This window comes from Ictidomys tridecemlineatus, chromosome 11, assembly GCF_052094955.1.
Source record: "Ictidomys tridecemlineatus isolate mIctTri1 chromosome 11, mIctTri1.hap1, whole genome shotgun sequence".
In the NCBI taxonomy this organism is placed as follows: Eukaryota; Metazoa; Chordata; class Mammalia; order Rodentia; family Sciuridae; genus Ictidomys; species Ictidomys tridecemlineatus.
This window is the reverse complement of record NC_135487.1, coordinates 114,421,137-114,441,386: the sequence shown is the minus strand read 5'-3', so window position 1 is coordinate 114,441,386 and position 20,250 is coordinate 114,421,137. Positions and strand designations below refer to the sequence as shown.

Sequence of the window (20,250 nt, the reverse complement as noted above, 5' to 3'; positions counted from 1 at the left end):
ATAAGAGAAGTAAATAGGGAGCCTACATCATGGGAACAAATATTTACCCCTCACACTTCAGATAGAGCCCTAATATCCAGAGTATACAAAGAACTCAAAAAATTAGACAATAAGACAACAAATAACCCAATCAACAAATGGGCCAATGACCTGAACAGACACTTCTCAGAGGAGGACATACAATCAATCAACAAGTACATGAAAAAATGCTCACCTTCTCTAGCAGTCAGAGAAATGCAAATCAAAACCACCCTAAGATACCATCTCACTCCAGTATGATTGGCAGCCATTACGAAGTCAAACAACAACAAGTGCTGGCGAGGATGTGGGGAAAAGGGTACTCTTGTACATTGCTGGTGGGACTGCAAATTGGTTCGACCAATTTGGAAAGCAGTATGGAGATTCCTGGGAAAGCTGGGAATGGAACCAACATTTGATCCAGCTATTGCCCTTCTCGGACTATTCCCTGAAGACCTTAAAAGAGCGTACTACAGGGATACTGCCACATCGATGTTCACAGCAGCACAATTCACAATAGCTAGACTGTGGAACCAACCCAGATGCCCTTCAATGGATGAATGGATTAAAAAAATGTGGCATTTATACACCATGGAGTATTATTCTGCATTAAAAAATGACAAAATCATGGAATTCGCAGGGAAATGGATGGCACTAGAACAGATTATGCTTAGTGAAGCTAGCCAATCCCTAAAAAACAAATACCAGATGTCTTCTTTGATATAATGAGAGCAACTAAGAATAGAGTAGGGAGGAAGAGCAGGAAGAAAATATTAACATTAAACAGAGACACGAGGTGGGAGGGAAAGGGAGAGAAAAGGGGAATTGCATGGAAATGGAAAGAGACTCTCATTGTTATAAAAAACTACATATAAGAGGTTGTGAGGGGAAAGGGGGAAAAAACAAGGAGAGAAACGAATTACAGTAGACGGGATAAAAAGAGAAATGGGGGGAGGGGGGATAGTAGAGGATAGGAAAGATAGCAGAATACAACAGTTACTAGTATGGCATTATGTAAAAATGTGTATGTGTAACCGATGTGATTCTGCAATCTGTATTTGGGGTAAAAATGGGAGTTCATAACTCACTTGAAACTAATGTTTGAAATATGATATGTCAAGAGCCTTGTAATGATTTGAACAACCAATAAAAAAAAAATTTCTCTCTCTCTCTCTCTCTCTCTCTCTCTCTCTCTCTCTCTCTCCCAGTCTCTCTTAAAAAAAATGAATTCAGAAAAGTAACTGGATATAAAATCAAAACCCCTAAATCAAAGACATTTCTTTATATCAGTGACAAATTCACTGAAAGTGAAACTAGGAAAAACACCCCATTTACATCAGCCCCAAAATCAATATAATACTTGGGAATATATTTAATGAAAATGATGAAAGACCTTTACAATCAAAACTACAACACATTAAACAAAAGAAATAAAGAGACTTTAGAAGATGGAAAGATTTCTACCTTGTTCTTGGATAGTCAGAATTAATATTGTCAAAATAACCATACTACCAAAAGCACTATACAAATTCAATGCAATCCCAATCAAAATCCCAATGGCATTCCTAATAGAAACAGAAAAAGTAATCATGAAATTCATCTGGAAAATTTAAAAACCCAGATTATCCAAAGAAATACTTAGCAAGGAGAATAAACCTGGTGGTGTTACTATTCCAGACCTAAAAGTATACTACAGAGCAATAGTAACAAAAACACCATGGTATTGGTACCAAAATAGACCTGAAGACCAATGGTAGAGAATAGAGAACACGGAGTCTAACCCACATAACTTCAGTTATCTTATATTAGACAAAGGTGCCAAAAACATACACTGGAGAAATGATAGCCTCTTCAACCAAGGGTGCTGGGAAAACTGGAAAACCATATGTAACAAAATGAAGTTAAACCCCTATCTCTCACCATGCACAAAACTCAACTCAAATTTGATCAAGGACCTAGGAATTAAACCAGAGACCTGGCATCTAATGGAAGAAAAAGTAAGCCCAAATCTCCATCGTGTCAGATTAGGCCACAGTTTTTTTTTTTAATAAGACTTCTATGGCACAAGAATTAAAACCAAGAATCAATAAATGGGATGTATTCAAACTATAAAGCTGCTTCTCAGCAAATGAAACAATCAGTGAGGTGAATAGAGATCTTACAGAATGTAAGAAAATCTTTGCCACAAGTACATCAGATAGAGCATTAATCTCTAGGATCTATAAAGAACCCAAAAAGCTTAACACCAAAAAATAATAATAACCAATCAATAAGTGGGCCAAGGACTATTTGTGTCTCCACCAGAGACACAAAATTAATTGTTCCCTCTTGCTTATATCAGCCATTACTTTTTAAATTCTAATTTGTTATAAATGACAGCAGAATGCATTATAGTTCATATGATGCAAAACAAGTGCTGAATGTTTTCTCTGATATAAGGAGGCTGATTTGTAGTGAGGTTGGGAGGGGGAGAAATGGAAGATCAGAAGAACTCTAGTTAGGGCAATGAGGTGGGAGGGGAAGGGAGGGAGTATGAGAATAAGAAAGATGGTGGAATCACATAATTACCCTAAGTACATGTATGAAGACATGAATGGTATGAATAGATTTTGTATACAACCAGAGATTTTTTTTTTTGGCTTTTTACAGAAAAAAAAAATCTCATTAATGATTCTCCAAGAAAGATAGACACTCTTAAAGTCTCTGAGAAATCTAAGTATTAATGCAAACATATCTAATGATTAAACACATATTCCCTATATTGGAAAATAATTTTGACATTTATTTAAACTTTTATGATATTTTACCTTGAGTGTGTTATATATACATGTATAGAACTGCATGGTCGACAGTGTGCAGTTTATTCCAGAATGTAGATTCAGCCATTCTCCAAAAGTCCTTTGGAGTTTGTTTTCTGACTTTTTTTAAACATTTTTTTCAGCAGCACACTGTTTTGATATTTTTTCAGACATCAGGATCTAGAATATTTTACAATTGAGAATTTCTGTTAAGATTCATGAAGCAGACTCACTTTGCAGCAGATTTTCCAAAGGATTGCATTTGCTGTATTTACCTGGATCCTTGTGCTATTTATCACACATGACTGGCCTAAGAATGACATGGATCATAAACCATTCAGTACTCTTTTATCTTATTTTAAAAGTTGAATTTGTGTCTCAGTGAAATATCTTAAATTATTTACCTAGAGATTATATATATATATATAATAGAGTGTCTCATCTTTTCAGTAAATTGTTCATGTGTACCAACACTTTGCATTTCTCTCCAGACTAAAATGTCTTTACACAAATGTCCTTTTCTCTTTAATGATGTTATATGTCAGTAGAACAATGATTTCCACAATTTACTTCCTACTAGCTATGTCACTGTTAGGGTCAAGTTCTAAGTAGATAAAATTCCTGCATTGTATGATTGAGGTGAATACATCTATGTATTTTATTCAGTAATAAACAACTTGAAGACAAATTAGAAATAAATAAATAAATAAGCCAAGGAAATGAACAGACAATTCTTGGAAGAGGATATACAATCAATCAACACATACATAAAAAAATCAACATCTCTAGCAATTAGAGAAGTGAAAATAAAAACTACTCTAAGATTTTATCTCACTACAGTCAGAATGACAGCTGTCAAGAATATAAACAAAAATAAGTGTTGGCAAGGATATGGGGAAAAGGGAACACTCACACATTGCCAGTGGCACTGCAAATTGATGCAGCCAAACTGGAAAGCACTATGGAGATTCCTTGGAAAACTGGGAATGGGACCAACATTTGACCCAGCTATGCCACTCCTGGGTTCAGAACAAAATATGTAAAACAGCATACTACAGAGACACAGCCACATCAATGTTTATAGCAGCACAATTCACAATAACTAAATTGTGAAAACAACCTGATGCCCTTGAGTAGATGAATGGATAGGGAAACTTTGCTATATATACACAATAGAACATCACTCCATATTAAGAGAGAATAAAATCATGGCATTTCAGGCAAATGGATGAAGTTAAAAAATAAATATTGAATGAAACAAGCCAATGCCCCAAACCAAAGGTCAAATGTTTTCTTTGATATGTGGATGCAGAGGCATAATGGCAATTGTGGGAGGATCATGGAAGAAAGAGAGGAACTTTAGATAGGGCAACAGGGAGAAAGGATAAAGGAGGAGGCAAAGGGGTGGTAATGAAGGTGGAATGAGTTAGACATCATTATACTAAGTACATGTATAACACATAAATGGTGTGAAAATACTTTGTGTACAATCATCATCTTAAAAATATGCTCTATATTTATATATGAAATAAATTAAATAAATTGCATTCTGCCATTGTATATAACTAATCAGAATGTTTAAAAATTCAAGAATTATGAGATAAAATAAAAAAGACAAAATTTAAAAATTATTGGGATAGCTGAAGGCATAGAATCAGACACCAAAAAAATTAACAATCTATTTAATTAAATAATACCAGAAAATTTTCCAAACATGAATAAAGAATTGGAAATTAAAATACAAGAGGCTTATAGAACATTGAATCTACAAAATCACAAGAGATCTACACCAAGGCACATTATAATGACAATGCCTAGAAAACAGAATGAGGAGAGAATTTTAAAAGCCACAAGAGAAAAAAATCATATTGCATATAGGGGGAAACAATTAAGATCTTTGCAGATTTCTCATTCCAGACCCTGAAAGCTAGAAGATACACCAAGCTCTGAAAGAAAATGGTTGCCAACCAAGAATCTTATGTCAAGAAAAATTAAGCTTTATATTTGCTGATAAAATAAAAATCTTCCAAGATAAACAAAAGTTAAAAGAATTTACAACTAGAGCCTGCACCACAGAATATTCTTCACAAAAATACTTCATGAGAAGAATGTTAAAAACAATGAATATCAGAAAGGATATTGCACTAAAGAAAAAGGATATTACACTAAATAAAAGAGAAGCCAAGATACGTTAAATTTAAAAAAATAAACAAAAAATAACTGGTAATATGTATCATGTCTCAATAACAACCCTGAATGTTAATGGCCTAAACTCATGAACCAAAAGACATAGACTGGCAGATTAATTTTTTTTAAAAAAAGGCCCAACAATATTTCACCATTAAGAAACTCATCTCATAGGAAAAGATATCCACAGATTGATGATGAAAGGTTGGGGGAAAACATATCACACACATGGACAGCACAAGAAAGCAGGGATTTCCTTCATCATATCAAGATAAAGTAGATATCAAGCCAAAGTTAACCAAGAGGGAAAAAAAAGATATTGCATACTGTTTAAGGGAACCATATATCAACAAGACATAAGAATTATAGATATATATGCCCAAAACAATGAAGAACCTACTTTCATCAAGTTCAAGAGTCAAATAAACCATAACACACTAATTCTGTGTAATTTTAACATATCTCCTTCACCACTGGATATATCTTCAAACAAAAGATAAACAAAGAAACTATAGAACTCAATAATACAATCATTAACTTAGACTTTACTGATATATACAGAATATTTCATCCATAAATGGGAGAATAGACTTTCTTCTCAGAAGAACATTATTCCTTATTTAAAATAGACCATATATTATGCCACAAAGCAACTTTTAGCAAATACAAAAAGGTAGAAATACTAACTTGCATTCTATCAGGTCATAATGAAATAAAAATCAAAGATAAAATAAAAAATAGAAGCTACTCCAAACCTGGAGAGCAAATAATAAGCTATTGAATGAACAATGGGTTAAAAGACATCAAATAATATATTAAACAATTCTTAGAATTAACAAAGAACACACTTATACAACATTTTGAAATCTCTGGGACACTATGAAGGTAGTACTAAGAGGAAAGTTCATTGCATGGAGTTCATTCCTTAAAACAAGAAAAAGTCATCAAATAAATGACTTAATATTGCATCTCAAAGCCCTAGAAAAAGAAAAACACACCAAAACCAAAAGCAGTTAAAGACAGAAAATAATTAAAATCAGAGCTGAATCAATGAAATTGAAATAAAAGAAACAATTGAAAAAATTGACCAAACAAAAATTTGGTTCTTTGAAATAAATAAATAAAACTGATAAGCCTTTAGCCATGCTAACAAAGAGAAGAGAGACAAAGCTCAAATCACTAATATTCATGATTAAAAAGAAAATATCATGACAGACATTACTTAACTACAGAAGATAAATACAAATTATTTTGAAAATTTGTATTCAAATACAATAGAAAACATTTTTTGAAAGCATTGACAAATTTCTAAAATCTTATTATTTGCCCATATAATTTGAATTGGGATAATACAAATTAAACAGATCAGTTTCAACCAATGAAATAAAAGACATCATCTTAAGCCTACCAAAAAAGACAAGCTCAGGACCAGATGGAAACAGACCTAAATTTTATAAGACCTTTAAAAAATACCTAATACCAAGAGTGCTCAAGTTATTCCATGAAATAGAAAAAGAGAGAACATTTTTAAACTCATTCTTTGAGGCAAAAATCACCCTGAATCCAAAACCATACAAAGACACATCAAAGAAAGAAAACTTCAGACTAATGTTCATCTCTAATAAATATAGATGGGGAAATTCTCAATAAATTTCTGGCAAATCAAATACAAAAACATATTTAAAAGATAGTGCACCAAGATTAACTGGGGTTCATTCCAGAGAAGCAAGGGTGGTTCAACATTCAGAAATTGATAAATGTAATTCATCACATCAACAGACTCAAAGATAAGGATCACATTATCATTTCAATATATACAGAAAAAGCATTTGACCAAATACAGTGCCACTTGATTTTCAAAACACTAGAAAAACTAGAGATAATAGAAACGTATCTCAACATTTTAAACCTGTCTATGCTAAGCCCAAGGCCAACATTATTCTAAATTTAGAAGAATTGAAAACATTCCTTCTAAAATCTACAACAAGAAAGGAATACCCTCTTTCACCACTTTTATTTAATATAGTTCTTGAAATTCTAACTAGAGCAATTAGAGAGAAAAATAAAGAAATATGAACAGGTAAAAAAGGAATCAAACTATCACTATTTGTCAATGATATGATTCTATACCTAGAGAATCCCAAAAATTCCACCAGAAACCTACTAGAACTAATTAATGAATTCAGAAAAGTATCAGGATATAAAATCAATACCCATAAATCGATGGCATTTCTGTACATCGGTGATAAATCCTGTAAAAGAGAATCTAGGAAAATTAATTCATTTATATTAGCTTAAAAATGAAATAAAATACTTGGGAACAGGTTAATGAAAGAAGCGAAAGATCTCTACAATGAAGATTACAGAAGCTAAAGAAAGAAATTACATAAGAAGATGTAAATGTCTCCCTTATTCTTGGATAGGTACAATTAACATTGTCAAAATGGCCATACTGCCAAAAGTATTATGCAGATTTAATGTAATTCCAATTAACATCCAAATGAAATTCCTCATAGGAATAAAAAAAGCAATTATCGAATTTATCTGGAAATTTTTTAATGCAGAGTAATACTCCATTGTGTATAAATGCCACATTTTTTTTATCCATTCGTCTATTGAAGGGCATCTAGGTTGGTTCCACAGTCTTGCTATTGTGAATTGTGCTGCTATGAACATCGATGTAGCAGTGTTCCTGTAGTATGCTCTTTTTAGGTCTTTAGGGAATAGACCAAGAAGGGGAATAGCTTGGTCAAATGGTGGTTCCATTCTGAGCTTTCCAAGAAATCTCCATACTGCTTTCCAAATTGGCCGCACCAATTTGCAGTCCCACCAGCAATGTACAAAGTGTACCCTTTTCCCCACATCCTCGCCAGCACTTGTTGTTGTTTGACTTCCTAATGGCTGCCAATATTACTGGAGTGAGATGGTATCTTAGGGTGGTTTTGATTTGCATTTCTCTGACTGCTAGAGATGGTGAGCATTTTTTCATGTAATTGTTGATTGATTGTGTGTCCTCCTCTGAGAGTGTCTGTTCAGGTCCTTGGCCCATTTGTTGATTGGGTTATTTGTTTTCTTATTTTTAATTTTTTAAGTTCTTTGTATACTCTGGATATTAGGGCTCTATCTGAAGTGTGAGGAGTAAAGATTTGTTCCCAGGATGTAGGCTCCCTATTTACCTCTCTTATTGTTTCTTTAAAAAATGACAAAATCATAGAATTTGCAGGGAAATGGATGGCATTACAGCAGATTATGCTAAGTGAAGCTAACCAATCGCTAAAAAACAAATGCCAAATGTCTTCTTTGATATAAGGAGAGCAACTAAGAACAGAATAGGGGGGAAGAGCATGAGAAGAAGATTAACATTAAACAGGGATGAGAGGTGGGAGGGAAAGGGAGAGAGAAGGGAAATTGCATGAAAATGGAAGGAGACCCTCAGGGTTTTACAAAATTACATACAAGAGGAAGTGAAAGGAAAGGGATAAAAAGGGGGAGAAATGAATTACAGTAGATGGAGTAGAGAGAGAAGAGGGGAGGGGCGGGGAGGGGAGGGGGGATAGTAGAGAATAGGAAAGGCAGCAGAATACAACAGACACTAGTATGGCCATAGGTAAATCAATGGGTGTGTAACCGATGTGATTCCGCAATCTGTATATGGGGTAAAAATGGGAGTTCATAACCCACCTGAATCAAAGTGTGAAATATGATATATCAAGAACTATGTAATGTTTTGAACAACCAACAATAAAAATTTTAAAAAAAATTATCTGGAAAAATAAAACACCAAGAATAGCCCAAACAATCCTTTGCAAGAAGAGTGAAGCAGATGGCATCATAATACCAGACTTAAATGAGATACTACAGATTTATAGTAATAAAAAACAGCATGGTATTGGCACCAATATAGACTTACAGACCAAAGGCACAGAATAGAAGACACAGAGACTAACCCATATAAATATAGTTACCTCATATTAGACAAAGGTGCAAAAAATATACATTGGAGAAAAGATAGCCTCTTCAGCAAATGGTGCTGGGGAAACTGGAAATCCATATGCAACAAAATGAAATTAAGCCACTCTCTCTCACCATGCACAAAACTCAACTCAAAGTTGAGTTAGGAATTAGACCAGAGACTCTGCCTTAATAAAATAAAATTTAGGCACAAAATTTCATGTCAGATTAGGCCCTGACTTCCTTAACAAGATTCCTATAGCACAAGAAATAAAATCAAGGATCAATAAATGGAATGGATTCAAACTGAAAAGCTTTTTCTCAGCAAAAGCAACAATCAGTGAGAAGAATACAGAGCATACAGAATGGGAACAAATTTTTATCACATACACATCAGACAGAGCACAAATCTCTAGGATATATAAATAACTAGAAAAACTGAACACTAAAACAGCAAATTATCCAATCAATAAATGGTCTAAAAAGCTGAACAGACACTTCACTGAAGATGATATATAATCAATCAACAAATGTACGAAAAAAAAATGTTCAACATCTCTAGCAAATAGAGAAATGCAAATCAAAACTACTCTAGTATTTCATCTCATTCCAGTCAGAATGGCAGCTATTATGAATACAAACAAAGCACAATAAGTGTTGGTGAGGATGTGGGGGGAAAGTCACACTCATTCATGCCTCATAGGACTGCAAATTGGTGCAGCCAATCTGAAAAGGAATGTGGAGTTCCTTGGAAAATTGGGAATGGAACAACCACTGGACCCAGCTATTCCTCTCCTCAGACTATACCCAAAGGACTTAAAAACATCATACTACAGGGACATAGCCACATTAATGTTTACAATAGCTAAATTCTGAAACCAACATAGATGCCCTTCAATAGATGAATAGATAAAGAAACTATAGTATTTATACACAATGATATATTACTCAGCATCAAAAAAGAATAAAATAATGGCATTTGCAGGTAAATGGATAGAGTTGGAGAATATCATGCTAAGTGAAGTAAGCCAGTCATAAAAGACAAAATGCTGAATACTTCTCTGGTATAAGATGCTGATTCATAATGGGGCTAGGCGGGGAGCATGGGAGGAATGGAGGAACTTTAGGTAGGGCAAAGTAGAGGAAGGGGGAAAGGGGGCATGAGGTAGAAATGATGGTGGAATGATGCAAATCTTTACCCTGAGTATATATATGAAGATACAAATGGTGTGACTCTACTTTGTGTACAACCAGAACAATGAAAAATTGTGCTGTATATGTGTACTATAAATTGAAATGCCTTCTGCTATCATATATAAAAATAGAATAAATGAATTCAAAATTAAGAAAAAATACCTGGAAAATGCAAAACAATAGACCATAAAAACATTAATGGTTGCCCAATATTCAAGGGGAAAAGGTGAAGAATAGAGATCGTAGTAATATTGAACCCATCACGAAAAAGAGCTGAATGGTAGATACACAAGGGTAGGCTTATTGCAATGTTTATACACCTTCACAACAAGAAGTTAAGAATGATATATCAGTATTGGGAACATTGTGTTGGTTTGGTAACGGTAACAAATGATTCACAGAACTGCAAGTTATAAACAATAGGGGAAACTGTGTATGGTTGGAGGCATGTGAGAACTTGGTACTATATCTCAATTTTCTGTATATCTAAAAATTTCACAAAAAAATAAGTGTGTTCATTAAAACAAATAGAGCATGCTCATGTTTTCCAGCATCAGCCATACTCTAAGCAGTGACAAGAGCTCACCTAGTGACACAGATGCTTTGTACTGACAATTAATGTCACACAATAACCCTCTCTTTGCTTTAATATGTTTCCCTTTGAGTTTCAGTTGGTGCTTTTCTATAAGTAGGTCACCCAAATCTTTTTAACCATTCTACTTACTTATGTACTACAGAGAATAGAAAGGACTTGGAAGGAAAGTAGTATCTTCAATTCCCAAGTAAAAATACACACTCTCCCACCAAACAACAGGGACAATTTATCCCTCTGCTTCATGCCTAGTGACTCCTTAGCTAGAAAGGAATCCTTCTCCAGTGAGATTTTACTCCACTCATGCTTGAGAAACAAATGATATGGGAAATTCTTTAACTCTCACTTACACCATGAGACATTAAAATGAGAATACTGTACTTTTGCTTACCTGACAAAACTTGGTAGGAATTCTGAAATATAATCATGTACAGAGGTTCATTGGTTAACACTAAAGGATAGAAAGTGGATGATATTATTATGAGGCACAGACTACTTCATCAGGGTGTTAGGTAGGAGTTCAGAGACACCAAGATGGTGCAGACAGGATCTAAGAAAGATGCCAATCAAGGGCAAGAAAGGGAGACAAGTTATGTCCTTGTTTATTACAAGTCCCATTACCATGACAACTCCTTCCACAGATTTGATGTTTTTAAATGACCAATGGAGGGTCAAGTGGGCAGTATTATAATTAGGTTTTCTAAAATAATGAATGGAGTGAACTGGAAAAAAAATTCTATTCAAGTATCATGAGGTAATCAATGGGTGTAAAATGGGTAAGGTTTTTAATCTGGTCAATATAGAGAAGAAAATGCCTCCCAGCTCAGCATATAAGACACTAATTTCCAGATATTGGGACCTAGAACTTGCCTATCTAGGCCCACTCTGCTCTATGCTATGGAGTTATACTTTCATCTTCAATATTCTGTACTTTCTCTCTTACTTGTTGCATATTAATCAGTTCTTTGTGTAGGATGCCAAGGACTTGAACCCCACCTGGACACCTAAATAATAACAAGAAGAGTAGCATATTCCTGTGAAGCCAGAATCAACATTCTGCTGTGCTTGCTTTGCAGTATATACACAAAAATTGGAATGATACAGAGACTGTTGGAGGGAGAAACTCATGGATGTCTTAAGGGAGACCAGGAGTAGAGAGTAAAGGGACAAAGGGAGAAAGCAGAAAGGAGAGGAGAAATTTGGGGGAATGATATTGGCCAAATTATATTGATATAACATGCACAGGTAACCACAAATTCTACCATTATGCACAGCTGCAACACACCAATAACTGTGGAAAATGAAAGAGTTGTCAGGCTAATGGTAACTATTTGGCTAGCCAAAGTTGACACAAGGGGTTCTCTTTTGCTGGTGTCTGACATCTGAAGTTCTCACACTACTTGCTTGTGGCTGTCCTACAGTCTACATAGCTGGAGGGTCACCTCCAAGCTCAGCCATGGCTCATGTGGGTTCTGTGATGAATTTGTCTTTCATAGTGAGAAGAGACCAGCCACAAATTCAGACATGACTTGGGTGAGAGAGAGGTGGTGGAGTGGACTAACTTGGGGGAATACGTAAGGACCCAGAGATATCAATGGGATTAATAGAAAACTTACACTTGTCTCTCTGCCAACTTGGGGCAATCCCGTTAGTTTCTGAGCTCTTCCTTCCTTACTCAGGTCATTTGCTCTTCTGTTGTTATCTCCCACACTCCCTACTTTCCTTTCTTCTTCTCTTTGCAGCTCAAGATGTCTCAGTTAAGTCTCCATAACTTCTCCTCACAACCACTAGAAATCCAAGCTCGATGTGAGATATATTCACTAATATTAGGATGTTGAGATTCTGAGCTGTTTCCAGTACACACACCCAATAAATGTATTTTTTTAATGTTTTTTAAAAATGTTTCCATTCACATATCACATTAAATAGTTTTTTATATTTCATTTTATTTTATGCCAGGGCATATCTGTTTAGGGTCAATATGAGCAGCTCTAGATTTGTCCATTATGATTGGAACACAGAAAACAACACAGGTTCCTCTGACCTTGGAAAATAGGAGTAACACACAAAAAGTTTTCATCCAGATGGGGCTTGTTTACCATTGTCTGAGGATGAAAGAAGTATTTATCTTTGCTTTGGGGACTTCCTCCCTGCCTACTGGAAGACAGGTGCTGTAAGACTTCAGATGCAACATGAAGATTAGCAGTCCACTGAGAAATGAGCTAAGCCCTCTGACACATATAACCTCATCTTGCAAACCTCAGCTCAAAATCTGAGTGGAAGAGGATGCAGAGGAGGCTCCTGGGTAGATGCTGGAGGAAGGCATTGTAAAGTCCACGTTTACTATCTCATAACCAAACACAGGTATTTATTCCTAATGTGCTACAGGGCTTGTTTGAACTTTGTGGTATTATTACATAAAACTTTACAGTACTACTTTTATTTCATATTATAATTTATATTATAATCATTACTATCTTATGAATGATTTCTATAGCATAAATACTCAAAAGTAATAATAATCCAAAAGGTTGGTTTACAGTAACTTCAAGAAAATAAAATGCTTCAAGTGCAGTTCTGGTAATTCATAAGATCAAAGATAAAACAACTAAACTTCTATCTAACAAAATGTTAGTTTTAGTAGTCAATTCAAAAAATTGTGTACCATGTATTTATATGTAAAAAATGATATTACTTTCTTTCTAAATGTTGCTAGCCTCATTAGATCTATTTTTTATCTTCCTCTTTACTGCAACATAGCTTTTTTAAAAAAATTTAGGCATAAATTTTATTTAATTTATTTTTTATAAATAAGTTTTTATAAAATTTATTTATAAAAAATAATCCTAGGGATGCAAGAGGAAAAATAATTGAATAAACTTAAATTTACAATGAAATAACACATTCTGTTTTCACGGCTTGGCACAGTGATGTTGGTATACATATCCATAACCCCCATTTATCTGGAGACAGATTCTATCTCCTTAGTCAGAAAATGTTGTTCCTTGGTACCTGACATATATCTGAAATTCCATATTCTCCCAGCTGGCACTTTAGCACTACACTTATTTTTTATTAATGCATACTCAGTGAAAAATGACAGAATTTAACCACAAAACATTCCATATCTAGTCATCCTTTGTTGTAGTTTTATTGAATCTTTTGTAACAAATAAGTAAAATTTATAATAATCTAGAGAAAAAGTGTTTTTTTTTTTGTCGAAAATACTTTATCTTGTGAAGAATTTTTTGCCACTCCTACCTCCCAAATCTCAAAAGGTGATATTCACAATTGAAAACTTCCTTTACAAAAAAAGTATTTCTGCAGCTCAATTTCATTGCAATCAGTTACTGAACACAACTTCACACTTTGTGTGGGGAAGTTAACTATCTCCTCAGGGATTTAGTGATTTAGAGAGAGAAGAAAATGGTAACTGGTTTGTCATCCAGGAGATATTTTCCATCCTGTTTCCAAAATATATGAATTCAGGTATTGGTAGAGGGTGACTAAAGCTTGGCTTGGGAAGCATGAGTAGAGTCCTTAAAGAAGAAGCAAAGGCCTGGGAGAGTAATTCTGAGTGCTCAAGTGTCAAAGAAGTGTCTCTCAGGGTCTCAGTGAATGTGCTGCTAGAGAATCTTAGGTAAGGAATATTCTGGCATCATCCAAACATCAACTCATACGGAAGATTTCAGTGTTCTTAAATTGATTCATTGAGTCTGTTCTTTATCTTGATTGGTGATGGCTGTGCCAGTTGCAGTGAGAGGTTGAATTTCACAGGTCCTGAGGACAATGCATAGATTCTAGTTTGAAATACTTGATTTTCAATGAAACTAAATGCTCTATTACATTTATTAAGAGTATGGGTGCAACCTGTATTCTTCTGATGAGAGATAAGAGAAGGGGAAGTCGCCAAACCCGCTATCCTTTTCTGCAAAACATGTCTAGGATTTACATGGGTTTTCAGCTACATAGGGTCTTTTGTTTATGATAGAGCTCCTCCTGTTTTACCATCTCCTAAATCTGCAATACAGTCTTCAGTTCTTCTTCATAAATCATATAAACACCCTGGATTATGAGATATCACAACAGCAAAAAAAGAATGTTGGCTCCATCTTTCACTGGATTCAGGTTTTTAATCAAAAGTATCTCAGGAGCTTCATGCAGCACATGGTATCTATACATTCCGCACTAGGCCTAGGTGGATTCCCTTGATTTAGTCCCTTGCATTTCTCTGAATTTCCTTCTAACGTTTTTGCCTTGACTTCAGGAGCATTCTGTCAAGAATCTGGACTCTCAAAAATTCTGCCTTCCATTAGAAATGCATTTAATAAAATTGGAAAATTTGGATAGATTATTAAAATCATTATTCTATTATTCTTACTAACCATATGGAGACTTGGGAATTATTACTACTTTCGCAGTATTATACAGACCAAAAACTCTTAAGGAATTACTTATTTTAAAGGGATGAGTAAAATGCCTGTATTTAAGTCATGGTTGTGTCATACAATTCAATTTTTACCCATATTCCTGCAGAATACCACATGCATATATAAAATTAACTAAGGAGACTTGAAGATCTCAATTTCTAGTCAGGAACATCTGAACATATTTCAGGATAGGACTGAATATCTTTTCCTTGTAGGAGACATTTTCTGTAAAGGATGATCCAACACATTTTGACAGAATATATATTTTCTCTTCTAATACACAGGTCTGGGAAAAAAGGAAATCATAAAATATGATATTCTTGACTTATGATTAAGAGACTCTACCAGGTGTCTCCACACAATGGATTATGAATGCAGAAATACCCAAGTTATTTCTTAAGAAAAATGGAAAATTTTTTAAAAACCTAGAGTTCCTCCAGTAACCAAGGATCAAAGTTTGCCAGAGGAAGTCAATATTATGGTAGGCTTTTCTCCTCTCAGCTTTGACATTGATATATTCTAGGTGAACCCTCCTAAGCCAAAGTCAGGTGGTGATAAATAATGAACCAATAATTAACACTATTATAGTGCCTCATACATGTCAAGCATTTTCTCAATGATTTCCACATATTTATTGGCTTACTCCAATAATGCTTTGAGAAAAGTATTTTCCTCCTTTACTTCTATTCATGGTGTTAACTGATTGACAATGCTCACCCAGCTGGTAAGTGGTGGACCTCAGATAAACACAGGCTGCTGGGTCTGGAATACACACTACTAAATCCCTCAGTGTCCTGCACTTTCATAAATAAACCATGAGAATGGGCCTCTTGAGACATTTTTCCTGGAAGATTCCTAGTTCCACTTCTCCAGATTTACATCAAAAGTCTTTGTTGAACAATGTTCATCTAGGCAGCAAGATTTTGGATCTTTGAGATCTAAGAGTAAATAAGGAGGCATCTCCACCCTTCAGAAATATGCAGGAAAAACAGGAAAGTAACCAAAGCTACCCATTAAATAATGTAATTATTAACATAAGCCAAAACACAGTAAGTACTACGAGCTTACGGATGAAGGTATGATATAGATACTTCAGGAAGAGATAGGGAGATTTAAAAAATTACTCATTAGAGGAATAAGTGATGCTGATATATATATGGACTGCAGTGTGGTGGGCAGAACCCAGGGCATCATGCAGGCTAGGCAAGCACTTGACTCAGAGCCATGCCCAAGATCTTACTTGAAGTTAAAATGTGGCATCAGAGCCAGTCGTATTAGACAGAATTATTTGATAAATGATGACTCTAGAGAAAGAAAAGTGTGATTGATGATTGGAAGCCTGTCAGTGAAAATTCTGCTGCTGTCACATGCAGTCCTGTATTTCCTTTCAGAAACAGTTGTTTCAACATCCCCATAAAGATGGACCAACGGTTCAGTTATGATGCCATAAGAAATGCCTTCTATCCCCAGGCTGGCATTGGGATTGCAGCAAACACATTTCTGCTTTACCTCCACACTGCTGCTGCCTATGTGGGCCACAAGCCCAGGGTTACCGACCTCCCCATCACCCACTTGGCCCTTACACACACCCTCATGCTCCTTACAATGGGCCTTTTGGTGTCTACAGACATTTGGGAAACACAGGAAATTCCAGGTGACTTCAAATGCAAAGTGCTTGTCTTCCTGCACAAGGTCATGAGGGGACTCTCCATCTGCACCACCTGTGTCCTGAGTGTGCTTCAGGCCATTATCATCAGCCCCAGTGGCTCCTGGTTGGCCCACTTCAAACTGAAATCTACAAATCCCATTGTGGGGCTATTTGTCTTCTTATGGGTCCTCACCATGTCCCTCTCCTGCAACCTGCTCTTTTGCACTGTGGCCACTCTGAATAAGACCCAGCCTGGACTTCTGTTTGTCACTGACCGCTGCTCCTTGCTGCCCGTGAGCCACATCCGCAAGTCATTCTTTCTCACCTTGATGGCATGCAGGGATGTCTTCTTTGTGGGCCTCATGGTTCTCTCCAGTGGGTACATGGTCCTTCTCTTGTACAGACACACACAGAGGTCCCAGCATCTTCGCAATTCCAGGTTCCCTCCAAAATCCTCTCCAGAACAAAGGGCCACTCAGAGCATACTGCTGCTGATCTGCTGCTTTGCCGTCCTGTACTGTGCAGACTCCCTAATTTCAATGGCCATAGGCATGAAGTGGACTAATAATGCCATGCTGGTGTGTGTCCATATACTTGTGGCCAATGGCTATGGCACAGTCAGTCCTTTGGTGCTGATTGCTGCTGATACTCAACTAACAAAAATTACTCACCTTACATGTGGGGAAAAAAAGCCATTTTCTGATAAAACCTATCCGAAGGATTTTTCTACTCTTATTAGAACAATTTTCTCTATTTTGCAAAATTTTCTCTCAGAAAAATATTGATTAAGCTAGGATTTCACAGTTTCTTTTTTTATATATTTTTTATTTCATTTTATTTTTAGTTGTAGTTGGACATAATACTTTTTAATTTATTTTTTTATTTGTTGCTGAGAATCAAACCCAGGCCCTTGAATGTGCTAGGAGAGTGCTCCAGCACTGAGCCACAACCCAAACCCTAGATTTCACACTTTCTATCACACCAAGATAATATATAAGGGTAGCATGGACCCTATGTATAATTTCACCCTATGTTTGTGTCAATGTCTTCATATGCATGTTTATGATTTTTTTACAATTTATTCCATTTATTTTTTGTGTCTGAACTTTATCCTGGAAATATCACATTTATTAAAATTTTATTAGGTGATGGTATATTTGAGGTACATTCTTCCTTTCTTTATTTAAAAATATCTTATGTTGCACTTATCCTAAAAAAGTGATTTGGAGCTTGGCATGGAAGCATGCACCTGTAATGCCACAAACTTGGGAGACGGAGACAGGACAAACACGGGTTAGAATTCAGCCTTAGCAACTTTGCAAGACCCTCTCTTACAATAAAATATAAAAACAATTGGGAAAAAGTTCCCTGGGCTTAATTCCCAATACTAAGTGAAAAATAAAATTAGCCACACAATGCAGTGTTGAACACAAGTAATCCTAGCTACTCAGGAGCTGAGGTAGGAGAATCCCAATTTAACATCCAGACTGGGTTACTTACAGATATGCTGTCTCAAAACAAAACAAAACAAGGGCTGGGGTTATAGCTCAGCAGTACAGCATTCACACAGCATGTGTGAAGCCCTGAGTTCAATCTTCAGTCCCACATAAAAATAAATTTTTTAAAAAGGTATAAAAAATTAAAGGGGCTGAGGATGTAGCTTAGTGGAAGAGTACACCTGGTTTCATTCCCTGTACCAAAACTAAAATCTAAAATCATAATGAGGTATTGCTTTTTACCTAGAAATGTGCTACAATGAAAAAGTAAAAACAAAAAAAATAAGTGTTAATAAGGATATTGAGAATGGAAATCACTATCCATTTTTTAATACTTTTTAATTGTTGATGAACCCTTATTTTATTCATTAATTCTTATGCAGTGCTGAAAATGGAACCCAGTGCCTCATACAAGCTAGAAAAGTGCTCTAACACTAGGCCACAACCCCAGCACTCACTATCCATTTGGGATAAGGATGAAAAATACTACAGATGTCATAGAAAGCAGTTTGGGGTTTCATTAAAATGCTAAGTACAAATTATCATATGAGAGGTCCACCTTGGTCTCCCTGCAGGAGACAGGGACCCAGGAATGGCACCTGTGCATTGGGGGCACCACTTTATCCATGAGTTCCAGACCTGTATATCCAACTACCTACCAGATATGTCTGGGATGTTTCCCAAGGCTTAACATGTTTATTGAACTTAATCTCTCCCCATGCCTGAATAACAGAAAGAAAAAATGTTGTATTTGATTTCTTTCCTGAATTCCCTATATTGTTGAATAAAATCAACTACTTGGCCATCAAGTGGGAAACTTGGAGGAAATCATGAATTCCTCATTTTTTTCTCATTCTTGATTTCAAGTTTACTACCAAACCTTATTGATTCTCCTATCAAATATCTTCCAAATCTATATATCCCCTTTCCATTCCAATCTAGACTCATTTCTTTTTTTACTCAGAAGACTACAGTAGTCCCCTAAGTATTCCCTGTTCTCTTCTCTCTCTGGTCTTGGCTGTTCTATAAGTGACCTAAAAAAAGAAACACTGATCAAATTGCTTCACTGGTATGAAACCTATCAATGGTTTTCCATTGTTGTGAGTTTGATCTCTGACCTATGTGAGGATAGCCTGAGGTCTGAGCCTAAGCAACTCCATTTTAAAAACTCCAGTTTGAAAACTGCAGTATCACCAGGCATACCTAACAGGGAGACCACCAGTATGGCCCTCGGGCACAAACAAGTCACTTCTCCCCACCCTGATAATCTCAGATTGAAGCCTCTGGCAGGCTGTTCATACCTGCCCAGGGAAAAACACCCCATAAGAGAGAAAGACAAAAAGATCAGGGTGAGGACCACTACATCAGATGGTTTAACCCCAGAGTTAATGATGTCACTGAGAGATGGTGGCAGCTGATAAGGATTAAAAGGGGGGACAAAAGCTCCCAAATTTGGTATAAGTAACAGAGCAAATGAACAGATATTCAGCCAGCTGACACTGATGCCCTCACACTGAGATCCTGATGAGGACCTGGACTGGCATCCCAATACATTTTATTGTTGTTGATCCTTACCACTCTTAAACTCTACAGCCACATCTTGACCCTGGTGACAGCCACAACTTCTCCCTATGAACCTCTCCATAACCAGCCATCAGCCTGCCTTGGTTCCTGACCTGATCACCCTGGTCTGAGTGAGTGTGCATCTGCTGGACTTAAAGCCTAAGGCTTAAGACTTTTGATCTGATGCTTGAATTTAACACGTAGAGGGAATGTCTGCATTAGCCTATCATAATTAAGTGTTTGCAGTGCCTAGAATTAATCTAGAATGGATTGTTGTGAATAAATTATCTAGAATGTTGGCTGTGAATTGATTATGTCTGTCGCAGTGCCTAGAATTAAGGATTGTTGTTTTCTTGATGAAAAACGTATAGAG

At 35.8% G+C, this 20,250-nt stretch overlaps 1 protein-coding gene across 1 annotated transcript; it reads left to right on the top strand.

Moving 5' to 3' along the window:
* Positions 1-16,589: 16,589 nt before the first annotated feature.
* On the top strand, positions 16,590-17,603 carry LOC101968418 (putative vomeronasal receptor-like protein 4). The gene has a single exon (XM_005342682.2). The coding sequence runs from the start codon at positions 16,590-16,592 to the stop codon at positions 17,601-17,603; it is 1,014 nt and encodes a 337-aa protein (XP_005342739.2).
* Positions 17,604-20,250: the final 2,647 nt, after the last annotated feature.

Coding starts and splice junctions, on each gene's coding strand:
- LOC101968418 (XM_005342682.2), top strand. CDS start 16,590: ATGGACCAACGGTTCAGTTATGATGCCATAAGAAATGCCTTCTATCCC.